We start from the raw sequence: 25,931 nt of genomic DNA, 5'->3' as shown, positions 1-25,931 counted from the left end.
TCACAGTTGGATCCCTGAAGGCAGACTTTAGCTTATAGTTACAGAGACAGTGTGGCTTACATCCTCGTAAGGATGGGCCCATGTGCTGCTGACCGAGAGACAGCAGTGCAACCCATGAGGAGAAAAGGCATCAAAAAAGGAAGGTGGCTGCGTGACTGGACCTTTTGTGGGGTCTGGAAAGGCCACCTACCTGGTCACACGCAAAGGAAGGATGCTCCAGACCAGGTGTAACAGGAAGTTCAAGTGGCTGGACCAACATTCCCCTGCGTGTCCACTCTAGGCAAACAGGAAATGTTGTATTTGACTGCTAATGTTACACCCCACAGTTTCCTATGCTACTATGAGAAAGTCTGAAAAAGCAGAGTAAGAAAATGAGGTGAGCATGTTGAAAATGACTGGGTTTTCTTTCTCCTTCCCTTTCCAATGCTCTCAGATCCCAGAGATCTTCATGATATATGTGGCTTGGCGAACAACTCTGACAGCGCTAGCTGGGAGCAGAAGAACCCATGGCACGTGCTCCTCCAATACAACGTGAGTAGAGGCTGCTCTCTGTCCACACACACACCCCTTTATGATATTGTTAATCCCTAACGCTGGGAGTGTCTGACCTGGATGAAACCAACCTTGTCCACTCTTCATTGTAGACACTGACAGAACCTTCTTGTCGGGGCGCCCTGATTTCAAAGACATGGGTCTTAACGTCCGCTCACTGCTTCAGCAAATTCAACAACACAGCAGGATGGACCGTCATTCTGGAAAAAGGTGCAAAAGGAAAAGCAGAACGTGTTTTTAACTCTGCATTTCTGCTCTAGGGGAGCCGTTGTGGTGTAGTGGTTAAGAGCGGTAGACTCGTAATCTGGTGAACCGGGTTCACATCCCCGCTCCTCCACATGCAGCTGCTGGGTGACCTTGGGCTAGTCCCACTTCTCTGAAGTGTCTCAGCCCCACTCACCTCGCAGAGTGTTTGTTGTGGGGGAGGAAGGGAAAGGAGAATGTGAGCCGCTTTGAGACTCCTTCAGGTAGTGATAAAGCGGGATATCAAATCCAACCTCTTCTTCTTCTTCTTCTCTGGAGACAGGGCCATTAAAGGGCAGAGTGAGTGAGCCGTTTGGGGCAGCTGATTTGGGGTGGCGTCAAAGGGCAGCAGTTTGCTAGGTATTTAATTAATTATTGTTGTACTTTTGCTGCCAAGGAGGAGGAGAGGCACTCCTACCTGCCTCAGGTCTCAGTCTCAGGCAGCAAAAATGCAATTGGCTGGCTGTGTAAAGCAAGGAAGACCCCCTTGGCTTGTACAGAAGAAATCAAAACTCAGCCTATGAGAGTATGGGTGCTTTCGGCGTGTGAGGGTAGCAAGCAGGTGTGGCTGCCCCTAATGTATGTGTGTGTGTGTGTGTGTGTGTGTGTGTGTGTAGCTAGATATGTGGTAAGAATTCGATTTTACTTTTATAATTAATTTTACAACATACAAAAATTCAAAAAACTTGAAAAGCGAACAGCTGATCATATATATCTTATTTCGACTCCCTTCCCCCTCTTTCTGCGGTTCCTTGTTCTCATAATATTTTACTGCATTTTCAAATTAAACCAATTTATTATTTATCCCCTATGTTCCATATAGATTTTTTTAACCACTGCATGTTTTTATATTAAGCCTGCTAATGTATTAATTTGTTTACAATAATTTTGTACATACTCTATAAATGACTGGAAATATAAATGATTTCAAGAAATCATTTCTATAAATGATTTTAAGAAATCATTCTTTCTTAAAAACTCGATCACTTTGATTTCGTATTCTTCTGGTTAGTTTTGCCGGAATACCCCAAGAATTCAAATGCGACACCACCTTGCCTGTTACCCAGGCGAGAAACCACCTTTTAAATAATCCATGGAACCAAGGAACCTATTTTCAAGTCCAGCATCCGTTTAGGGACCCAATGTTTATTTCTATTGCGAGAAAATAAAGCTCAGCTCGTGTGCCAGTTAAGAAGAGCAAAAGCGTATACAGTGGTACTTCGGGTTACATACACTTCAGGCTACATACGCTTCAGGTTACAGACTCCGCTAACCCAGAAATAGTACCTCAGGTTAAGAACTTTGCTTCAGGATGAGAACAGAAATCGTGCAGCAGCAGCACAGTGACAGCAGGAGGCCCCATTAGTTAAAGTGGTGCTTCAGGTTAAGAACAGTTTCAGGTTAAGAACGGACCTCCGGAACGAATTAAGTACTTAACCCGAGGTACCACTGTATAGCACACAAAGTTAGTCATGAAACATTCTTAAACATAAAGCACTCCCTTTTTGTCTGTCAAGAAAGGTCACAGGTCATTAGGTAGAAAACATGTATGGCATCTTCCTGCTGTCAACTCCCCCCCCCCAATTACCTTGGGATTCCCGCAAGTGCCTAGGTCATTTGACCATCTTTGGTCACGGATGTGACATGTTGCCGTAGTAACCAAGCGTGTGATCAGACCACCTCGTTTCCATTCTCTCTCTCTCTCACTCCTTCACCTCTTCCATTTGTCCCTGAGCCTACAGGAAGTCTCAAAAAGCGATTGGGCTCACATTCCAATGTTAATGAAAACAAGCTTGGAGAAACATTAGCAACGGCTGTTTGTACCACTTTCAAGGTTAGATAGGATTTCTTGTTTATGGCCTAGAGAGCACAGCGGTTGTAAGGTATAGCCACAGAGGAACTAGACATAAAACTACTCAGCGAAGCGTTCTATCATTCTAACAGGTTAAATGCAATTCGTATTTGAAACGTAATCAAATCAAAATCTACACCCTGGGTCTCTGATTCTTACATCAGATAGACGACTGTCCACATTCATGGTTCTTTAGGAACACAAGAGGATAGTACTCAGCGGACTTTGAATCTAAAACTCAACAGAAGCAAAGGGGAAATAGTAGAGGAGGTAAAGGGGGAAAGAATATGTGGTTGTTTCTGTTATGCGTGCTACAGCTGTGATCCTATACCCAAAAGAAAGTCCCATCGATTGCTCTGTTGGCAGCAAGGCGTGGTAACTAGAGGACAACTGATCTGGTCGAAACCTGAACTACTTCAGGAAGATTTGAGACAGATCCAGATTGGATCAAGAAAGCTCTGGATTCAGTTCACATCAGGTCAAGAGCGATCTGGGGCTCAAAGCGCTCTCTGAGAAAGACAGGCAGGCAGGCTTGTCTCCAATGTGCGGCGATGATTTATTGCAACGCTCTATAAAGAAAACGCGAGGGCAAAGAGAGGGGCTGGGGATGGGAAATGGAGTTCGCTCATATTCAAAATCAAGGCTACGGAATCTCACCCAATACTCTCCAGCCACGGCATTGGGGAAGAGGGGCGTGCTTTGGGGTGAAGATAGACACTGAAGATGTTTCACTCTTCTCTCCCTAGCTAGAGGAGGGACCAAATTGCGAATAAAGAGGCGGATCGACCACGAATTGTTCAACGTGAAAGCCAAGGTGGCTCAGGGGATCCAGGAATTCTACGACTATGATCTCTCCTTACTCGAACTGGAGAAACCTGTGCGGTTTGGCGGGAGAATCAGGTAATGTGCCGTATCAGGGCAGATCAGGCAGACAAAGGGCTCCGTTACTGATTGGAAACGAAGCAGTGTGACCACCCAAAAACCACTTCAGGCGCAAACAGTATTAAAAGCGGGAATCAGAGTTGTAGGGGCCCCCCAAAGGCCATCTGGTCGTACCCTCTGCGGGATGATCAGTACTACAGCATTCCTGCTAGGCGGCCATCCAGCCTTTGCTTATGAACCTTCACCAAAGGAGGGAATATAGAAGGAAGTTCTGTTGTCCTCTAAGATCACACCCACACCATAGATGTCAAGCGGTCTTTGTGCAGTTTTAACAGTCATGGAGAATTCTGGGCATTGTAGTTTGTGAAGGGCGCCGGGAATTGTAGCTCTGTGAGCTCGGCACCCTTAAGAAGCTACAGTTCCCAGGATAAATCATAAGAGTGCTTTAAATGTATGCTGTGGATGTGACCTAAGCCATGCTTAGGCTCTCAATCTTGTGGGGATCACAATCTCCCTGAACCAGTATTGTAGCCTGCATTTAAAAAGCGAGACTTTACACTGAGTGACTGAGTGATCTCAGAACATAACCAGGATTACGTTATTACAAGTTTATGCTCTCCTGGAAGATGATGATGATGATGATGATGATGATGATGATGATGATGATGATGATTTATTTATACCCCACCCATCTGGCTAGCTTTCCCCAGCCACTCAAGAACCCAAGTGTGTGGCCAATTCGTGCTAAAGTCCAGCAAGGATCCCATCCTATAAAAAGTGCTGAGCAGTCTGCCAGAAATTGGCCCCTGGGTGCTATTTTTCCTATTTCTGCTTTGGCCAGTCATGGGGAAAGCAGACCAGGAAAGTAGACCAGGAGGACCATGCCATCTCCACCGTTTTGATGTTGTCCTTGCTGGGGGTCCTTCCAGTCCCCCTCTTCCCCTTCCACATCTCTTTTGAGGGTTCAAGCTCCCAAGTCAGTGGGAAATATTTGTCTTCTCTGCAGGCCAATCTGTCTTCCTTGCACGGAAGGTGCCAATAGAGCCCTGAAGATGAAGCCAGGTGCCACATGCAAGGACCACGGTGAGTGCCTCCCCCAACGGCTGCCCATTTGGGGGAAGGGTCAAGGCTCAGAGGTAAGGCTTGCCACTGTGAGAACAGGATACTAGACTAGATGGGCCATTGGCCAGATCTAGCAAGCCGTCTTATCTCCTTACTAGTTGGTCCCTTACCTTTTCCACCCTGATCTGACCATAGTGATCCATGCGACGGTCACCTCCAGGCTTGACTACTGTGCTGAGAAGGCCCTGGCACTGGTTGAAGCTAATCTAGCTTCCTTAGGGCCCGGGACCACTAGGGTGTTGCTATTTATGGACCTTAAGGTCCTCCGCGGGGCATACCAGGAGAGGCGGTCCTGTAGGTACGAGGGCCCTAAGCCACAAAGGGCTTTAAAGGTCAAGACCAGCACCTTGAACCTGACCCTATACTCCACCGGGAGCCAGTGCAACTGGTAAAGTACTGGGTGAATATGCTCCCATGGCAGAGACCCCGTGAGGAGCCTCGCTGTAGCATTCTGCACCCGCTGGAGTTTCTGGGACAGCTTCAAGGGCAGCCCCGCGTAGAGCGAATTACAGTAGTCAAGCCTGGAGGTGACCGTCACATGGATCACTGTGGCCAGGTCGGGGCAGGAAAGGTAAGGGACCAACTGCTTGATGCGGCGAAGATGGAAAAATGTCGCCTTGGCTGTTGCTGTAACCTGCGCCTCCATGGAAAAGGAGGCATTAACCGAAGGTACTGGCACTAATTAGGCCCCCCACAAGAGAAGTGAGTTGGTCCCTCATCCCCATGCCATCCCAACCCAGCCAGAGGACCTCTGTCTTTGAAGGATTTAGTTTCAATCGGCTCCCATGAAACCATCAAACAATGAACAACCACGCCCAGTTTTGCTAAAACAGAAATGAGGAAGAGGCTGTGATCTCCTCTGCTGGTAAGTCAAGTTCCTCCTTCCACCAGCTGTCACCTTACGGGAGCCATGCTATGACGCTGTGACGGAGATGAGGAGAGAAGAGCTGGAAGGCAGCTGCAAAACCAGCAACTTTGGCTCTTTGATTGTATTCCGCCATTGTTTGCATCTCTCACCTGTTCATTAGAAGGACTTGGAGCTGATACCTGAGATTGCAGGTGGGGGAGAATTTCAATGCCGTTTGCACTTAAAAGCAAACCGACCTAACAGGCAACAATACGTGAACCAAACGCAGCTATGCTTCAAAATTTGCGCTTCTCTGGATTTTGCAAATGCAGTTCTACGGAAAAGTCGTGTGTACAAACATTAATATGCTAGGGTAAAGCGTGTGCATATAAATGCATATGTTGGTGAAAACGACATACAAAAAATGCGTTGGATCAGGAGAAATTGCTTTGTGAAAATGTGTATATTAGAAATAACTGCATACAAAAAATGAGTGAATTTGCACCAAAACTCAGGAATTTTCACAAAGACTTAACATATCACTAACTATTGTGGAGAACCAAACTTAAGATTGGGGAAAAAATGAGGAATTGAGAGCAACTGAAATAGATATTTGCCTAGCCCTACTTGATGCTGCGTTTTTCCTCCTCCGCCACGATCCCTTTTCCTTTTGTGTCGGAACTCTGCCTTACACAGAGTCAGACCATTGGTCCCTCTTGCTCATCACTGTCAACCCTGACTGGCAGTGTCTCTTTAGGGTTTCGAAGTCTTCCCCAGCTGTAGCCGGTGTCACCGGGGATTGCACTCAAAACACACGCTCTTCCACTGAGCCCCTTCCTTTTCAGAGTGGCTCAAAAGCATCTGTATTGCACAGGAAAGATTCTTGCACATACTAGGGAAGTTAAGGTTTCTGCAATTACACTGAAAGTCACAAAGCAATCCCCTTTGTAAAAAGAATTGGGAGGTTTTGCAGTTTGGAAAGGGGGGGATGCATTGAAAATTCCCAGAGTTCCCTGGGAAAAAGCACTGATTGCTAAACCACTCTAGGAATGGGGGGGTGATAGGGGTCCCCTAACTATTTTCAGCATAACTATATTCCCCAGGATTCTTTGAGGAAAGCCACAAGTGTTTTAAGTTGGTATAATACTGCTTTACATCTGTGGTGCAGAGGTGGCCTTTGATAACGCTGATGTTACGTCCCATTGCCTGTCCTAGGATCCCAGGAGTTGCTCTCTTGCCTAACAATGTGCATGACCCACTTGATCTCTGCCATATACCGTATTTTCCACTCTATAGGACGCACTTTTTCCGCTCCAATAATTAAGGGGAAATGTGTGTGCGTCCTATGGAGCGAATGCAGGCTCCATGGCTTCAGCGATAGCAACGTGAAGCCTCCAAAGCACAGTGGGAGCGCTCCCGCCGTGCTCCGGAGGCTTCCCGTTGCATTTGCTAAAGCCTGGAGAGCGAGAGGGGTCGGTGCGCACCGATCCCTCTTGCTCTCCTGGCTTTGCTTCACTGGAGAGGTGCTGCGCAGCTTTCCATCTCTGCACAGCGCCCCTTCAGCGAAGCGGGAGGAGAAATGGAAGGGGCTCCATTGTTCCTGCCGCTTCGCTGAAGGGGCGCTGTGCAGAGAGGGAGAGAATTTTTTTTCTTGTTCTCCCCCTCTAAAACTACGTGCGTCCTATGGCCGGGTGCGCCCTATAGAGCGAAAAATACGTGTAATGGATTTAGGGGTTGCCCGTGCGTAAGTTGCTGCCACTGCTGGCGAGGTTACCTGGTTAAACCCTTTCTGACTGAACAGCCTCCAGCATCGTGACTGTCTCAGTCGCTGGCAGAATCCGTCAGTGGGCGTTTCTTGAACCTTTTCCAGCATAAAAGTTGTTTGACGCCAAGTCTCCTCCTACTCTCCCTGCGCGGAAGTCTTCTGCGCAGGGAGGATGTGGGCAACGGAGTACCCGTACTCTCTCCGCTGGTCTCCGGCGACGAGTCTTGGAGCCTCCTCTCCGATTCCCCCATCTGCCCCCCTTCTCCACTGGTGTTACGCTGATTTCCTTCCCCAGCGGATGGGCTGCCTCTCTCCCTACTGGGACCCTCTCCGCCATCCCTCTGGAGCCTTCCCTCTGCCTCTAGCTCCGATGGCAGTTCCCTGACAATACGGTAATTTGATTCTAGGTCACCTTTCCCTCCTGTAACCAAGTAGGTGGCTGGGCCTCGCTCCCCAGACAGAAAACTCAGACATTTTCAAGCACACAGTCACACAAACCTTCATATCTTGCAGAGCTGCAGTTGCTGAGTTTGGAGGAAGTGGATGCCCAGTTCATATCCTTGGACAACAAGAGGATGGGAGTTCAGATCAAGACAAGGAGAAGTGTAAGCATGGCATTTCCTGCCCATGGAATTCTGGGTAAAAAATGGAGATGGGAAAGCCAGTTGAAGATGGGAAGTGTGAGCTGGGGGGAGGTGCATTATTTCTGAGGGTCTGGGTGTGTTTTTTTAAAAGCCTGATACAAAAAACAAAAACACTCTTGAATTATACTTCTAAAAGCAATATTTCAAGATTGATATGGTCACAGGCAGTTCACGCTGCTTCGACTCTGTCGAGAGCCAAGTTTCACAGCTGCTAGTGATGGCAGTATTGCAACACTCTTAGAACTTGATGTTTCTCAAAGAAAACTTTCAAACATTGCATCATACCGGACTTTTTGGGCATTAGGTCCAGCAGTGCAATCTGTCTGCCAAGAGCATTTTTTCTCCTAAAACTGAGGCTGCATATGCACCATATTCATGTTTTTGGAAATTCTACATTTCTACATAGGTTTTATGGATTGCATCCTAGGTAGATTTTTATTATTTCAGCCTAATAATAATAATAATAAATTTTATTTATATCCCGCCCTCCCCAGCCGAAGCCGGGCTCAGGGCGGCTAACAACAATAAAATAATGCAACATTCTAAAAACAAAATAAAAAAATTCCTTCCAGTAGCACCTTAAAGACCAACTAAGTAGTTCTTGGTATGAGCTTTCGTGTGCATGCACACTTCTTCTATATAGTGAGAAGGTAGGGAGGGGTGGTGGGAATGGGAGATTGGCAGATAGCTGAGATGAGCCTGTTGACGACTCTTAATGACTGCAATAGGTCTTACAGGAAAAGGCAAGGGGTGAGAAGGTGAAAAATGGCTTCGTCATGTATAATGAGATAAGAATCCAATGTCTTTGTTCAGACCAGGTCTCTCCGTGGTTTTAAGTTTGGTAATGAGTTGTAATTCAGCAGCTTCTCTTTCCAGTCTATTTCTGAAATTCCTTTGTAGTAAAACAGCTACTTTGAGATCTTGTATAGAATGTCCTGGGAGATGGAAGTGTTCTCCTACTGGTTTCTCTGTTTTGTGATTCTTGATGTCAGATTTATGTCCATTTATTCTTTGGCGTAAGGTTTGGCCTGTTTGTCCAATATAGAGAGCTGAAGGACACTGTTGGCATTTGATGGCATACACAATGTTAGACGATGAGCAATTGAATAGTCCCGAGATGGTATGTGTGATGTTGTTGGGGCCAGTAATGGTGTTGTCCGGGTGTATGTGGCAGCAAAGTTGGCATCTGGGTTTATTGCAGGCTCTGGTGCCAGTGTCCGTGTTAAGTCTGGTTGTAGTATTATTGTGGGTTAGGAGTTGTTTAAGATTGGGTGGCTGTCTGTAGGCAATGAAAGGTCTTCCTCCCAGAGCTTGAGAAAGAGAACTGTCATTGTCCAGGAGAGGTTGTAGATCTCTGATGATGCGTTGTACTGTTTTAACTTGGGAGCTGTATGTGATGATTAGAGGTGTTCTGTTGTTTTCTTTTTTGGGTTTGTCTTGCAGCAAGTTGTAAGACCTATTTCAGTCGTTAAGAATCGTCAACAGGCTCATCTCAGCTATCTGCCAATCTCCCATTCCCACCACCCTTCTGAGTAATGCCCCTCCCCACCTTCTCACTATATAGAAGGATCTGGCAACTTATGTTTCAGTGTATCTGAAGAAGTGTGCATGCACACGAAAGCTCATACCAAGAACTTACTTAGTTGGTCTTTAAGGTGCTACTGGAAGGAATTTTTTTATTTTTACTATGGCAGACCAACACGGCTACCTATCTGTAACTGATTCTAAAAACATTTCATTATAAAAATTAATTAAAATCAAATTGATGGCAACCATTAAGCAAAAATTCTGTGCAGATTGCCAAAGGAGGGAGTCAGGCTGCGCCCTGACCCAAGGCCTGGTGGAACAGCTCTGTCTTGCAGGCCCTGCAGAAAGATGTCAAGTCCCGCAGGGCCCTAGACTCTTGTGACAGAGTGTTCCACCAGATCGGAGCCACAGCCGAAAAAGCCCTGGCTCTGGTCGAGGCCAGCCTAACCTCTCTGAGGCCTGGGACCTTCAGGATGTTTTTATTTGAAGACCGTAAGTTCCTCTGTGGGAGATACCAGGCACCAAAGATGATGATTAGAATGTCAAAAACTACAAACATGGGAGGCTGTTATCTGGGGCCGTTTCAAGTTTGACTTTCCATGGCAAAGAAATAAAGAAAGAAGCATAGAAGTATTTGCTTCCTGCTGTGCAGCCTCTCTGCATGATTCTGCAGCAAGTGAGGCTTATGCAATCCTTGTTGGCAGGGAAGTAGCGAGAGGGGGTTTTTCTTTCTGTCCAAAGCAGATGTTGCCGGGAGGCTGAATTCAGATCAGGTATGGTTTATACAAAGAAGTTGAATTATGAAATGGGTGCAGAAAGAAATTCTGAATCAGAACCTCTTTTGGGAAGAGTAAAATTGGGCAAGCGTATGGGAATAGAAAGTGAACACACTGTGCCGTAGAGCATGAAATTGTTCAGTCTTAATTATGAGAAAACCAATGGAAAATCTTAGCTTTCAACTGGAGGGAAATCCCTAGCAAGAATGCTTTAAGATCAGCCCAAGAAAGTACAGCATTTGTTGTTGTTTAGTCGTTTAGTCGTGTCCGACTCTTCGTGACCCAATGGACCAGAGCACGCCATGCACTCCTGTCTTCCACTGCCTCCCGCAGTTTGGTCAGACTCATGTTTGTAGCTTCGAGAACACTGTCCAACCATCTCGTCCTCTGTCGTCCCCTTCTCCTTGTGCCCTCCATCTTTCCCAACATCAGGGTCTTTTCCAGGGAGTCTTCTCTTCTCATGAGGGGGCCAAAGTATTGGAGCCTCAGCTTCAGGATCTGTCCTTCCAGTGAGCACTCAGGGCTGATTTCCTTCAGAATGGAGAGGTTTGATCTTCTTGCAGTCCATGGGACTCTCAAGAGTCTCCTCCAGCACCATAATTCAAAAGCATCAATTCTTTGGCGATCAGCCATCTTTATGGTCCAGCTCTCACTTCCATACATCACTACTGGGAAAACCATAGGCAGGGATACTGGAGTGGCTTGCTGGTTCCTACTCTAGGTGGATCACGTTTGGTCAAAACTCTCCACTATGACCTGTCCATCTTGGGTGGCCCTGCTCATAGCTTCTCTGAGTTATTCAAGCCCCTTTGCCACGGCAAGGCAGTGATCCATGAAGGATCGTAAAAAGTACAGCATTACTATGAACTAAATTAATAATGTCTGTGTACGGATTTAATGTGGATTAATTCATCCAGAGTACTTCAGTTAAGACCTGTATCAAAGGAAGACGAGACAATTCATTATCTCTTTGCAGATTTTCAAAGCAACGGAAGTGAACTATTATTCCGCCATTAAATTGATTCATTCATTGCTTCCCACAGCGCCCAACGTGCATTTCCGCAGCTCTTCAAGACAAGAAAATGTTTTCCGAAGGAACTGATGCCTCTGAAGTGGTGACAGACAGATTCCTGTGTAGTGGAGGAGGGAGAGCTGTCGAGGCTGCCACTTGCAAAGGTCATTTTGCTTACAGTGTGGTGTAGTGGTTAAGAGCGGTAGTCTCGTAATCTGGTGAACCGGGTTCGCGTCTCCACTCCTCCACATGCAGCTGCTGGGTGACCTTGGGCCAGTCACACTTCTCTGAAGTCTCTCAGCCCCACTCACCTCACAGAGTGTTTGTTGTGGGGGAGGAAGGGAAAGGAGAATGTTAGCCGCTTGGAGACTCCTTCGGGTAGAGATAAAGCGGGATATCAAATCCAAACTCTTCTTCTTCTTCTCTACATGGGGAGGGTGAAGCATCCCTGGTTAAGCAGAGCAGGGAGAGAGTAAGGCCTCATCCACACTTCTGCTTCTTCCGGGTACGAGGTTTCTCTTTTGCCTCACTGCTTTCCCTGGGATAACCCGCTGTTTACCCCACAGAATCATAACAAATGCCCATCAAGTTTTCTGCAGAAGACACGGGATGAGCAGAAATGTGGGGGAGCCCTTGCCAGAAGTTTTCAATAAGCTCCTTCATCTGAATCAGGGACTGGAAACCTCAGTCCAAATGTGGCCCTCCAAGCCTCTCTGTCTGCCACTCCTAGGCCACCGGTTTCGCACCCTACTTAAGAGCTTTTGTCTGACTGGAAAGTGTCCTTGAACTTTTGTTTGTCTGGATGGAGGAAAAAGTGTGGTGTATGAACAGAGGAGCCCGGTAGCCCCTAATATTGAGTGGGCCCAGGGCATGGGGCGCAGGCTTGTTTAGCCTTCTGCTAGGCCACACCCCATGGTGTCTCCCACATTGCACAGGCCAGGGCAGCCTTCTGTGACGTCATGTCCTTTGGAGGAGGCCAAGTGTGCGCACTGGACCCCCTCAACATTGAGGGCCTCTTCAAACAAATATCAAGGGGCCCAAGACACCTTGGCTCCCTACAGTTGGCACTATAAGGAGCATGAATGTGTAGAAGCTATCCCAATGTACAAAGGTTAAAATTTGCATCTGTTGCTCCACCCTCTTTTCCCTTGCCCTGTTTACCACTGACGTAAAGGTAAAGGGACTCCTGACCATTAAGGTCCAGTAGCGGCCGACTCTGGGGTTGCGGCGCTCATCTCGCTTTACTGACTGAGGGAGCCGGCTTACAGCTTCCAGGTCATGTGGCCAGCATGACTAAGCCACTTCTGGCGAACCAGAGCAGCACACGGAAACACCGTTTACCTTCCCGCCGGAGGGGTACCTATTTATCTACTTGCACTGTGATGTGCTTTTGAACTGCTAGGTTGGCAGGAGCAGGGACTGAGCAACGGGAGCTCAGCCCATCGCTGGGTTTCGAACCGCCGACCTTCTGAGCGGCAAGTCCTAGGCTCTGTGGTTTAACCTACAGCGCCACCCGTATACGGCCCTCCAAAAGATTGTCCAAGAGGGAATGTGGCTCTCAGGGTAAAAAAGGTTCCCCACCCCTGATCTTAATGAAGCTGGCAACCTTGGCTATGTGCATCCTTCGTAAGTACAGTGGTACCTCAGGTTACATACGCTTCAGGTTACATACGCTTCAGGTTACAGATGCCACTAACCCAAAATAGTGCTTCAGGTTAAGAACTTTGCTTCAGGATGAGAACAGACATTGTGCTCCAGCAGCGCGGCGGCAGCAGTGGGAGACCCCATTAGCTAAAGTGGTGCTTCAGGTTAAGAACAGTTTCAGGTTAAGAACGGACCTCCGGAACGAATTAAGTACTTAACCCAAGGTACCACTGTACAGGATTCCAATATAGAATCCAGCAGCTGACATTGTGACAACTTCTATTCAAAGCAGAGATTCCCAAATCACATCCCACGAACCGCCAGTGGTCTGCAAGCTTCATTCAGGTGGTCTGTGGCGTTTCTGTGGTTGAATAGGGTTGCAACCAGGGACGCGGGTGGCGCTGTGGGTTAAACCACAGAGCCTAGGACTTGCCAATCAGAAGGTCGGCGGTTCAAATCCCCGCAACGGGGTGAGCTCCCGTTGCTCGGTCCCTGCTCCTGCCCACCTAGCAGTTCGAAAGCACATCAAAGTGCAAGTAGATAAATAGGTACCGCTCCGGCGGGAAGGTAAAGGGCGTTTCCGTGCGCTGCTCTGGTTCGCCAGAAGCGGCTTAGTCATGCTGGCCATATGACCCGGAAGCTGTACGCCGGCTCCCTCGGCCAATAAAGCGAGATGAGCGCTGCAACACCAGAGTCAGTCACAACTGGACCTAATGGTCAGGGGTCCTTTAGGCTTGCTATGCGTCCAAAATTTCCCAGACATAGCCGGGATTTGGCTGTTGGAGACAGTGTCTGGGCAGAAATTACTTCGATGTCTGGGAAAATCTGAACATATGGCACTCCATGTTGGAAGTGTGGATTTTGGCAAATTTCCTTAAGAATAGCTCAAAAACTTCATTTCGGGGGGGGGGGCGCTCAACAAAACTTTTAAAACTTTGGCTTTGTGAAATATGGCAACCCATATTTGAAGAAATGTGAACTTTCTCTGCTGTCTAGAGATAGTGGAGCTTCTGTCAGCTTTTAATCCTTTCGTCCTTTTTTTTCAGGTGAATCCGGAGGATCATTATTTGTGGAACGGAGGGAGAGACTCTTCCAAGTAAGTGAACCTCCAAATGTATCCTGACCCTGCCGTTCTTCTTGAGATCTAGTGTGGGGGAGTGGTTTTAAAAATCTGACACACAATCCATCACATAAGCTTTTCACTTGCGTGTCAAGACCCCGCAGCCACCCCCTCCTTGGAAATAACTCACACAAGGACACGGATATTAGGTTTATGTTATTGGGCAAATTTTGGCCACAACTTTATTGAAATTACAGAAAGTGAGCAGTATTGGCTTAGGCATTGATTGGACTTGACTATATCTGACTCCTGCCCGATGCGCAGGAAGTCCAGTAAGGGTAAGCCACTGGTAGAGGGAGCCCTGTTGATGCGAACCAACTCAAGCTCCCCCTGGTGTTCCCGTCGGGGTCGTGTCAAGGCCTTAGCCCCCCCCCCCAGGCGGGCTTCAGACTAGATCAACACCCCCAGATTCCTTTAACCGAATACCCTTAAGCATGGAGGGGCAGGTGATGGCCACACCTCCCCTCCCCCCCACAAGGTCAAACAATGCCTAACTGCAACCCTAACAAAGTTGTGACGATTGCTACGAGGTAGGCGAAAACCAAGTGGCCAGCGCCAATTTGCCAAGTGGAAAAATTCCTACCAGGCCCCTCGGACAACCAAGGCGACCAACCGAAGTCCATAGCAAGGCCATAACCTAACCTGCAAAATAGGGAGGGAGGGTGGGGGATTGAGGAAGCGAGCCAAAGAGGAAGTCCTCTGGCTCGCTCCTCTGTTTAAACAGCCCTGGCCACGCCCCCGGCCAGCGGATTGGCTGGCCGGGCTCTGACGTGGCTGGGATCCCCCAGGCAACGGGGGACAAAGTCCCCCACCCCCAGTGGGGAGTGGGTAGCCACGCGGTCCACCGCAACTCCTCCCCACTGGGAAGTGGAGCGGATATCTCTTCCCTTCGCCCTGCCCCAATTGATTTAAGCAAGATCCAGAGATCTACCAAGAAATAGATCCCAGCCTACTTCCTGCCCGCCCCTTTCATAGGGGGCTGCTGTAGCGTGTTGGCTCGCAATAAGCTTTTGCATCTTTGCCACTGTGAATTGCATATTTGCCGTTCTGTCTTTTGACCCAGTTTGCTTGCCTCTCCTGATCAGGTGGGCGTGATCAGCTGGGGCACATATAACCCTTGTGAAAAGAAGAGGAAGAAGAAGAAAGATGGGGAGACACGGGAAACAGTTCGGGATCCCCCTCCAGCGAACCATAAACCACGAGATTTCTACATTAGTCTCTTTGGTGTGCAGGACTGGCTGAGGCAACACCTGGGCCAATCCTTGAGGTTTATCCCGAAGGAATGAGCCACCAAGACAAACTCACTGTTGCCCAGGAGTGTTTGCTAAGATGTCAGTCCCTGGGACGCTTATTATAAAATTATCTTGATTATGTGTGGTATGTTTGTGTTGTTTATGCCCCTGGCTGTGGGATCAGAACTTAATTTGTGGCAGGGCTCATCAGTTTGTAGCCTTGAGTTGCGGATTCCATGGGCACTGCTATTTCACATTCTTCTAAAAATAGATTAAACCAATGATTCTTCACTTAATGCAATGCTCCTCGCCAGTGTTATTTTTCTAGAAAAAGAGGTGCCGGAACTCACCATGAACACCTCCCTTGTTCTCTTAGAATAGCAATGGTGCCCATCAGAGAAGTGCTGGAACTGAGTTCTGGCTGAAAAAAAGCCCTGCTCCTTGCCAATGTAAAAATCACCTCTTATGTTTAGTCAAATTACAGTGGTACCTCGGGTTACGTACGCTTCAGGTTACATACGCTTCAGGTTACAGACTCTGCTAACACAGAAATAGTACCTCAGGTTAAGAACTTTACCTCAGGATGAGAACAGAAATCGTGTGGCGGCAGCGGGAGGCCCCATTAGCTAAAGCGGTGCTTCAGGTTAAGAACAGTTTCAAGTTAAGAACGGACCTCCAGAACGAATTAAGTTCTTAACCCGAGGTACCACTGTATTCTCACTCAGTAAAGAGCCCTTCCAATGTGAATTAAAATCTTCCTGCTTGTTGGTTCTGCCCCTTTTGTTGCTTCCTGTTGCACAGGACAGCGTCATAACTGATGAAGAGCCTGCTTATTGTCCCTTGAATAGCGATTCTTATTTGTCCCTTGATACCAGTTCTTGCTCTCACAATACATATTCCTGTGCATACTTCAGTTACTGACTTCCTCTCATTTTTCCTCCTTTCATTGCTTATAAAGCAAAAATTTGGCTATATATTATAAACCTATTTCACTGTAGCACAACTAAAAAGAAAGAGATGGGAGGAGATCATAGTTGATAAATCGATAAATTAAGGGTTTATTTGTAAGTAATTCCATTGCCATGTTCCACAGGAAGCAATCCCAGGGACACGGGTGGCGCTGTGGGTTAAACCACAGAGCCTAGGACTTGCCGATCAGAAGGTCGGCGGTTCGAATCCCCGCAACGGGATGAGCTCCGGTTGCTCAGTCCCTGCTCCTGCCAACCTAGCAGTTCGAGAGCACGTCAAAGTGCAAGTAGATAAATAGGTACCGCTCCAGCGGGAAGGTAAACGGCGTTTCTGTGCGCTGCTCTGGTTCGCCAGTTGGTCACGACTGGTCCTAATGGTCAGGGGTCCCTTTACCTTTACCTTTACAGGAAGCAATAGAAGGGCCTGAATCTGCAAAGAGAGAGCTTTTAATTAAAGGGAATTGTAGCTCTGAAAACTCTCATTGCCAGTCCACTGTGGAAAATATTCCCACTTCTCCACCCATTTCAGCTTCTTCAAGAGCAGTTGGAACAGGCGATTTTCCTTACCCCAGTGCAACACAATTAAACTGGTTAATATGGGGGAGGGATGCATATTACTATTTCCGTAACCTCTGAGACAGGGCAGCCTTGTATACCAGACTGGTACATCACTACTCACCCTTCCCTATGTTGAGATAATATGCTTATTATGTCTCTTATTATAAAGATAAAACCTTGAAGTGGCCCGTCTTAATAAAAACACATTTATAGCTTAGTAAAACAAGTCGTGTTCACAGCGAAAGCTGTTTTTCATACTGATACTTTCAGTATGTTCAAATGTGAACCAAACACTTTCCTGTATTATTTAGGTTTAGATAATATGTCCACGTCGCTTCTATCCCAGACATGCTTTAAAAAAAAATAGCAGTTGTTTGTTTTTGATGTAGTTCTGTCAGATGTTGCTAAAATTATTTTGGTTTGAGTTTAAATAATAGTTGCAATGTATTTTGGTTGTTTGATTTCTCAAATCCGTTAATGAAGTTGGATATTTTGTGGAATGCGGTCTTGTTTTTCTTTAAAAAGTGAGAAACGTTAGAAACATTTCACTCATTTGAAAGGGGGGGGGATGGACATAAATCAATTGCTCTTTCATTGTGAGGGGCTCATACCTTTTGTTTGGTTCCCAATTCTAGTCATGCTGATTCAAGGAATTCTGACTTAATAGGGGTTTCTCAGCTCTGCATCAATAATCAATATTTTAGAATTGTAATGCTAGTATTTTATAAGGTTTTCATGCTATTAACCTTAATTCAAATAAAATAAATTTATTTCCTATGTGCCTGAAGACTAGGTTTTCTGTGCGTTTATATGAAGGGGGACTAATTCCCCACTTAACATGGCAGTAGTTGCAGAATTTCCTAAATCAGCAATGAAAGACAGCAGGAAGAGCTGCCCACAGATGAACAGCTGGCTGATTTGATACCTGATTTGATTTTATTATTTTATATGTGCCACCCAACCAGATGGGCAGGGTATTAAATACATACCGGTATATATTATTAGTATTATCATTAGAATGAACTAAGGTGAAAAACTGAATTGTCAGACTCAGTTTCTGCTATATAGAAATCAGCCTCAGATTTACCCACTGAACAAAACAACATCTCGCCACTCTGTGCAAACAACCACTGGAGTTGCAATTGACATTTCAAAAATATCACCAGAAAGCAGATCCGGGAGAAAAACAAACAGACAGGAGGACATCACAGAAAACACAGAAGCAGTCATAGGAGCATAGGGAGTCTACAGAGTCAAGCCATAGGTTCATACGACTCAGTATTGTCTACACTGACGTGAGGGAATATTTTCCAACTCTACCAAGTGATGCCAGGGATTGAATTGGGATATTCTGCATTCAGAGCCGATGGTCTACCACTGAGACATTTGTTAAGTGTCAACTCCAGATCAAACTTGTAGCAGGAACCCCCCACCCCAATCATTCAGTTTGTACAAACTTCACACACTCACACTCACACACTACATATGCCACACTTCTGTTGGCAGGAACCACCCAATCCTGCTCCAGATAGAAGTGAATCCACAACCTGATTGGCTTACAGTAGAATTCCGGAATTAGCCAATCATGTGCAGCCCATTGTGTAAATAATGTATATAAAGCAGATACTGTGAGGGGACATTCATTCATTCCTCCTCACTACTATGAGCTGAATAAAGAGCATGAAATCACTTTGCGACTCTGAGTATATTTCACTGGCGACGAGGATGGGATCCCGCTGAGCTGACTGCCACACACAACACCGCAGCACCGCCACCTGCAGCACCGCTGCCTCGCACCGTGTATCCAGGCTTCAGCTCCGGGACACAAGGAACTCAGAATGGCAACCGACAGCAGCTTCTCGCCGTTCAACCCAGCATCTGGAGACTGGGAAGCGTACGCCTCCCGTTTCACCTTCCTCCTAGAAGCCAAGGGGGTCACCAATGAAGAAGACGCCAAGAAGAGGGCGATATTCTTCAGCATCTGTGGAGAGGAGACATTTGAAATCACCCGGGCTCTCCTTGCACCTGAAGACGTCGCTACTGTTCCATACAAAACAATAATGGAACAGCTGAAGGGGCACTTTTCGCCGCAGCCCTCAGTGGTGGCTCGTCGAAATGCCTTCTACGCAAAGCAGCAAGCCCCTGGGGAAACCATAACTGGGTTTGTGACCTCTCTCCGCCAAGCTGCCCGGTTCTGCAACTTCTCAGAGCTGGAGAACATGCTGAAGGATGAGAAGCTGCAACGACGCCTCTACGCCAAGAAGGACCTAACGTTCCAGGTCGCTCTGGAGGAGGCACTGGCAACGGAAGCTGCCAAGAGGTCGACGCAAGAGGCACGGCTGAGCCTGCCACCCCAACCGAGGGTCCACCATGAAGACCTCACCGACGACTCAGGATCTGACAGGGAGGAGGTGCACCTAGTACAGCAGCGCACTCAAGCAGCCCACATACCACAGCTGCCTCGATGAGAAGGAGGGAACTGCGCAAGCTGCGGGGAAAGTCACGAGAGGAGGACCTGCCGTTTCCGCAACGCAGAGTGCAGGCAGTGCAGAAAATTGGGACACATCGCCCGGGTGTGTCGAGCTCGGCCCACCCAATGCCAGGCATCAGATGACCAATCCATGGCCACTGGTCCCATCACCTCCTGGCAAATAGAAGGGGAAGAAATGGAGGCAGTGAGAGATTTTACTTTCCTGGGCTCCATGATCACTCCAGATGGTAACAGAAGCCACGAAATTAAAAGATGCCTGCTTCTTGGGAGAAAAGCATCTTAAAAAGCAGAGACATCACCTTGCCGAAAAAGGTCTGTATAGTTAAAGCTATGGTTTTCTCAGTAGTGATGTATGGAAGTGAGAGCTGGACCATATAGAAGGCTGATCGCCGAAGAATTGATGCTTTTGAATTATCGTGCTGGAGGACACTCTTGAGAGTCCCATGGACTGCAAGAAGATCAAACCTATCCATTCTGAAGGAAATCAGCCTTGAGTGCTCACTGGAAGGACAGATCCTGAAGCTGAGGCTCCACTACTTTGGCCAGAAGAGAAGACTCCCTGGAAAAGACCCTGATGTTGGGAAAGATGGAGGGCACAAGGAGAAGGGGACAACAGAGGACAAGATGGTTGGACAGTGTTCTCGAAGCTACCAGCATGAGTTTGACCAAACTGTGGGAGGCAGTGGAAGACAGGAGTGCCTGGCGTGCTCTGGTCCATGGGGTCACGAAGAGTCGGACACGACTAAACGACTAAACAACAACATTCTATTCATTTCTGACCTGGAGCAGGTCAGACTATATTTCCCCTCTTCTTGTGGCCACCTGGCAACCCTAGCAGAAATCTGGGAGTTACATATTTACCCTGATTCGAAAGAATTGAAACTCCACACCCATCACTGCCCACATCCTGTATGCAGTCGCTTAACAGAGATAGGCCTCTTTAGCAATCTTTTCCCATTCTTTTGCGCCAAAAAAACGAGGAAGTTTAGAAGTGGGTAAATATTGCAGTGTCTGAAAATGCAAATACAGGGGGAGGAGCAGGAATTGGATCATGGCTGTGGGGGGAAATCTCATCGCCTAGCAATTTTGGGGATCTGGCCAAACTCCAGCCCCTGAGTAATCCCCTGGAATGTCCACATTCCGAAAGTCTCCTATGTGTTCAAGCTGGGAATTCCCCCAGTTGGCTTTATTCCTTTCCTGGCTTCAAGATGATTCTGGGTTTCCCCCATCTGGATTCCTGTCCACCTGCAGCCACAATATATTCTTGCTTCTCCCCACCCCCCACCCATCGCCTTGGAGTTGCTTCATGGACTTTGCCATTTCCCCAAACTCAGCTGCTTTCTCGGGGTGGGGCTAGAGACCAGCATCTAGCAAGTGGAGCGGATCGCCTAAAATTTCACAAGTAGCTGGACTGCAGCGGTGCTGCCCAAACAGAAGCTGCTAGGACTCAGAAAGGCAGCAGACCAGGGAGAACCAGAAATGCAGCTTTTTTGGGACCAGCTGTTCTGCATTCTCATTGCCCTCGGGGCATTTTATGCAGGTAAGCTGTCACAGCCAGGCACAAATTGCTTATGAGAGCTGTGAATTTCACACAGTGCCTAATTGTAGTCAGTGGTGCCTTGAGGCCAGAACTCCTTCAGCCTCAACCAAGAGACCTGTGGCACCTTAAAGACTAACGCATGTATTTATTTACGATGGTTAAGAATTGGGGGGGGGGGGTTATTTGATTGAGTCATCATTTAAAGGCAAACCTACCTAATTCACAGTTTCTGAATACGCAACTAGAAACACAGCCATCCTTCAGAATCGCGCTTCTCAAAATTTTGCAGTGTAAAATGTGACTACAGTGGTACCTCAGGTTAAGTACTTAATTCGTTCTGGAGGTCCGTACTTAACCTGAAACTGTTCTTAACCTGAAGCACCACTTTCGCTAATGGGGTCTCCTGCTGCCACCGCGCCACCAGAGCACGATTTCTATTCTCATCCTGAAGCAAATTTCTTAACCTGAAGCACTATTTCTGGGTTAGTGGAGTCTGTAACCTGAAGCGTATGTAACCTGAGGTACCACTATATACAAAAATGCAGTAAGTCAGGGATAACTGATTTGTAAAATGGTGTACACAGAAAACGTGAGAGAGAGGCACTAAAATGCTGATCAATTTTCATGGGGACTATGAAAAACAAAATCACAACAGAAGCTTTGGTGGACTAAACACATTTTGTCGGATGCAGCTGGTGAGATGGACTTTAGTACTCAAAACTTCGTGACATCGTCATAGAGAAATGTGTTTATATGTTGGTTTTGCTGCTATGGACTAACACTGATCCTCTTACCTGGAAATTTCTCTTTGAGATAATGCCATTCAGGATAATTCATTCAGGATATTTGCTTTGATGCAGAGCAGCTGAAAAGAATTCAAAGCCCTTTTTGAAATCCTATGATGAATGTTAAATGCTAAATATTTGCCAGATATTTTCTGAATACTCATTTCCCCAATGTCAACAATTTATGTGATTTTTGAAAGTATTTGATAGACAGCTATTGAGTCTCTGGAAGCATTTGGTAGGTGGTGTGCAATGCTACTCATTATCCAGCAATTTGTCTGATTTCACATATGAAGCTCGGCAAAATAATCAAGGGGTTGTTGGATGGAACGCTCAGATTTTGCATGTATTTAGCCTGTTTTTATTTTTGAAATTTGAATCCAAAGCTTCACACTTAAATTTTGAAGGGCAAAATTGGAAAAGCAGGAAATCTGCAAGCGTACATTTTAGCTCCACTCATGCCTCAGAGCCACTTCAAATGTTACAAAATTCCTGCAGGGGAGCATTTGGGTGTAGAAACTTGGAATGTAACCCACCTGTCTGGGATCGTAAAATACCTGCCTGATTTATGTCTCTGTGTCCTGGGGAGGTTTGTACTCCGTGCATATTTGACACGCGTTGTGAGTTGTAGTTTAATTCCTGCATCAAAGTGCTTTTGGCGTACGGTTTTTGTAGCTTTTGCAGCAGGTTTACCAAAAATTCAAAGAGGATCAGGTTTCCTAGCCACAATGGCTATGTTCTACCTCTGCTGAATAGCAGTTGAATCACATGGAAAGAGGAGCTCTTGAACTCGGGACCTGCTTGTAGGCTTCCCAGAAGAAGCTGGTTGGTCACTGTGAGAACAGGAGGTTTGATCCAGCAAAGCTTCCCTAATATTGTTATGTTTTGTTCAGGGCAGGCTTCCTTTCTGCTGGGGCATAAAGAGACTAGTTCTCATTGAGGTGATAAACTTATATGTGGCCACAGCACTTCAGATTGCAAGTGGAGGCTTAGATGCTTGAATAGGTAAAGGTAAAGGGACCCCTGACCATTAGGTCCAGTCGTGACCGACTCTGGGGTTGCGGCGCTCACCTTGCTTAATTGGCTAAGGGAGCCGGCGTACAGCTTCCGGGTCATGTGGCCGGCATGACTAAGCCGCTTCTGGTGAACCAGAGCAGCGCACGGAAACGCCGTTTACCTTCCCACCGGAGCGGTACCTATTTATCTACTTGCACATGATGTGCTTTCGAACTGCTAGGTTGGCAGGAGCAGGGACCGAGCAATGGGAGCTCAGCCCGTCACGGGGATTCGAACCGCCAACCTTCTGATCGGCAAGTCCTAGGCTCTGTGGTTTAACCCACAGTGCCACCCATGTCCCAGATGCTTTAATACTCTCCCATAAATGCAATTCCCTTCGTGGAAAATACAAGATGTCAGGGAGAGGGGTTCTAGCTGAGGCTCTTTGCTGTTACGCTACTTATCTGTGCACATGGATTCTGGAGTGGTGCACTTTAGCCATAGGGTTACAAACGCCGTAAAAACCAGGTTGGAGTCTATGTTTCCTTTTTTGGCTTTACAATTTTAAAATAGAGAAGGTAGTTCCGGGCGATGTTTCGGCTTGGGGGCAGGATAACTGACTTCAGGAAATGTGTCTGTATAAACAGAGTCTTGGATTAGCCATTATACTAAATACACTAAGCTGTACGGTCAGAGACCAAAAGTGGAGCTCTTGTGATTCTTGCGAATTTCCCAACGAGAAGAATAAATCAACATTGCACCATCTGAGTTTTTGTGTGTGTGCTTGCGTTCGGTAGATAGCAGAATGGTGAATTCAGATTTGGGAAGGGCAAGATCCTGTGGTTTCCTCAGCTATGAAGCATGCTGGGAGGCCAGGGACAAGGCCTGGGCCTGTTTCTCCTCATGTTCCCTCATGTATAGTGACTGATTGATCGAAAAAGCTGCCACCTCTTATATTTCCATTTCATTTACGGTGTCTTCTAAACTGGTGAGAAAGTTGATGATTATATATTTCCAGATGGAGGCAGCAACTATCTGTGTAGCTCCAAAGCTTTTGTGGGCACCAGGGGAAAACCTCAAGGGCACCTTTGTGCCCACGGGCACCAGGTTGGCTCCCAGTATGTTTCCCAGCACAATTCAAAGTGTTGGCGCTGACCTTTAAAGCCCTAAATGGCCTCAGCCCAGTATATCCCCATCGTTCTGCCCAGATACTGAGGTCCAGCGCCGAGGGCCTTCTGGCAGTTCCCTCACTGTGAGAAGTAAGGTTACAGGGAAGCAGACAGAGGGCCTTCTCGGTAGTGGCACCTGCCCTGTGGAACGGTCTCCCAGCAGATATCAAGGAAATAAACATCTATCTGACTTTTAGAAGACATCTGAAGGCAGCCCTTATTAGGGAAGCTTTTAATGTCTGATAGAACAGACTGACAGAATCCGAGACCAGGGAAAAGAGACGGTGGAAGAAGATTGGAAAACAGTTTAAATTTTTTTTTAGAGATATATTGTAAAATTAATGAGTGTTAGGAAAATGTTGGAATGAAAATATACGACTTTAGTAGAAATGTTATAAGGAGTTAAGTATAAATAAGTTTTAGGGTTTTAATGGTAAGATAAGGTTAAAATAAATTAAGACAATTTAATGACAGAAAACAGTGAAATATGGAAAGGATTTGCTGAAATAATTAACAACTAGAATACAAAAAAGGGAGGTGTGAGGAGGTCGATGAAACAAGTTCATGAAAGACAAAGATATGGAATTATTGGATGTGTTTTTAATTGTTTTTGCTTTTGTTTTTGTCTTGATGTATTGTGTCTTTTGTTTTTTATGTATTGTAATGTATTGATTTGTATTGTTTACTTTTTCTCTTTCTTTTTACTTTTTTCTGTAATACTTAAACTTTAATAAATATTTTTTTTAAAAAAATTTATTTTTTAAAAAAAAGATTGCAACAAGGTAGAGAACAGAGCCCATTGTCTTCTCAGGCCTTTCTCAGAGCCTTTGGCCTTGCTAAAGAACCACATTGCAACTTGCTTTCTGTCCGGGAACCATGCCAAAGCACAAGAATTAAACAACGGGAACACTCTGAAAACCCTCTCACCCCCTTCCTGGCAAAAGTCCAAAAATGGCCCCAAGACAGCTTTCTGTTCATGCTCAGAGGAACTCCTGGGCAGGACTCTTGAAGAAGGGGGAGGGAACTAGAAAGGGGGATATAAACTCTGTGCAATGCCTGTGAACTTCGTGCTTGTTTGTGACTTATCACACTAGCTCCTCTGCCCACCCGGGATGGCAGAATAAAGCTCTTTCTCTGGATTTAACCCCTTGGTGTCGTTTGGCTCCTTTTTGTCCCAGCTCGGGTGCAACATTTTTCCTACCCATGGTTTAAAGGGCCTAAAAAGGCTACAATACCATAGGGCAGGCTCCAAAGCAAAATCTGGCCACTTATGAGTGTCTCTTTTGGGCATGTTAAGAAATCTCAGTCAGCTGGAGCAATGTCTGCACTTTGATGCGCACAAGCAGGTTGTGTGGGCTGTCAGTGGTGATCTGAACCTTTCCCTTCTTTTTAACTTTCTGCTTTTTTCCTTTTCCCTCAGATGCAGCTGATAATGCCTGTGACCCCCAAATCGCTGAGATTGCTGGGGGACAGTATACAGTACTGGAAAATGGCACTGTGCTGAAATATGAGTGCCCAGATGGGAAATACCCATACCCTACAGACTACCGGTTTTGCCAGTACGATGGGACATGGAGCCCCATGCAGAATGCACTAAAAAGCCGCGTCTCCAAGGCCAGTTGCCGAAGTACGATAGAGCACACAAATATGCCAATTTATTGCTAATCTAGACATTTGTAGGGCAAATGCATCTGTTCTTGCTTTCTGATTTTGCCACGGCTAGTCCTCCACAAATGTTACCTTTATCTATTATTTTCATATGGTGAATATTAATCTTTGCCAACTGATCGGGGGACATAGACCTTGGCCTGCTCCTGTGTCTTTTAACAGCAGCTGATTCTGCCAAACAACGACAGGGAAACATTTCTCTGATGTGGAGATATGCATTGCAGCGCCTGCTAAGATCTACAGTTCAAGCTGCAGTTAAAGACTTAGGACTGTAGGCTGCTAGAAAAGTTGGCACGTCTGATAAGATCTGGCGGCTCCTCCAAACAACTTATTTATTAAGCATTCCTCTTGGCTTGCTTGCACAAAGCTTACACAGTGGTTAGAGTATATCCAGTCTTTATTGAGGTTTCATTCTGATTTGCTTACACATCTTCTCGTTTATCGCTTGTTTATCTCACAATCTTTATTTATTTTTATTTTTTAAAATAATATTTATTAAAGTTTCATAAACAATCAAAAGCTTCAAAGTTTAAACATA

The 25,931-nt window shown here is 46.4% G+C and overlaps 2 protein-coding genes and 1 long non-coding RNA gene across 3 annotated transcripts in view; 2 read left to right on the top strand and 1 right to left on the bottom strand.

Moving 5' to 3' along the window:
- The window catches only part of C2 (complement C2), a 42,735-nt gene extending 25,216 nt beyond the window's left edge, over positions 1-17,519 (top strand). Inside the window, exons 12-19 of the mRNA XM_082212101.1 lie at positions 434-531; positions 645-762; positions 3,394-3,547; positions 4,536-4,612; positions 7,777-7,868; positions 11,254-11,386; positions 13,913-13,962; positions 15,072-17,519. Coding sequence (XP_082068227.1) covers positions 434-531; positions 645-762; positions 3,394-3,547; positions 4,536-4,612; positions 7,777-7,868; positions 11,254-11,386; positions 13,913-13,962; positions 15,072-15,272 — 923 coding nt within the window. The 3' untranslated portion in view covers positions 15,273-17,519. The remainder of the gene's footprint in view (positions 1-433; positions 532-644; positions 763-3,393; positions 3,548-4,535; positions 4,613-7,776; positions 7,869-11,253; positions 11,387-13,912; positions 13,963-15,071) is intronic.
- Positions 17,520-19,609: 2,090 nt separating this feature from the next.
- The window catches only part of LOC309525532, a 130,800-nt gene continuing 124,478 nt past the window's right edge, over positions 19,610-25,931 (bottom strand). The window contains exon 3 of the long non-coding RNA XR_014216389.1: positions 19,610-20,000. This is a non-coding gene — a long non-coding RNA (uncharacterized lncRNA). The remainder of the gene's footprint in view (positions 20,001-25,931) is intronic.
- CFB (complement factor B) overlaps positions 20,547-25,931 on the top strand; it is a 39,819-nt gene continuing 34,434 nt past the window's right edge. Inside the window, exons 1-2 of the mRNA XM_082209583.1 lie at positions 20,547-20,775; positions 25,146-25,352. Of these exons, the coding sequence (XP_082065709.1) occupies positions 20,715-20,775; positions 25,146-25,352 (268 nt within the window). The 5' untranslated portion in view covers positions 20,547-20,714. The remainder of the gene's footprint in view (positions 20,776-25,145; positions 25,353-25,931) is intronic.

The sequence above is a fragment of the Podarcis vaucheri genome, assembly GCF_965113315.1.
Source record: "Podarcis vaucheri genome assembly, chromosome: 2".
NCBI classification, from domain to species: Eukaryota; Metazoa; Chordata; class Lepidosauria; order Squamata; family Lacertidae; genus Podarcis; species Podarcis vaucheri.
This window is presented reverse-complemented; position numbering and strand designations above follow the sequence as displayed.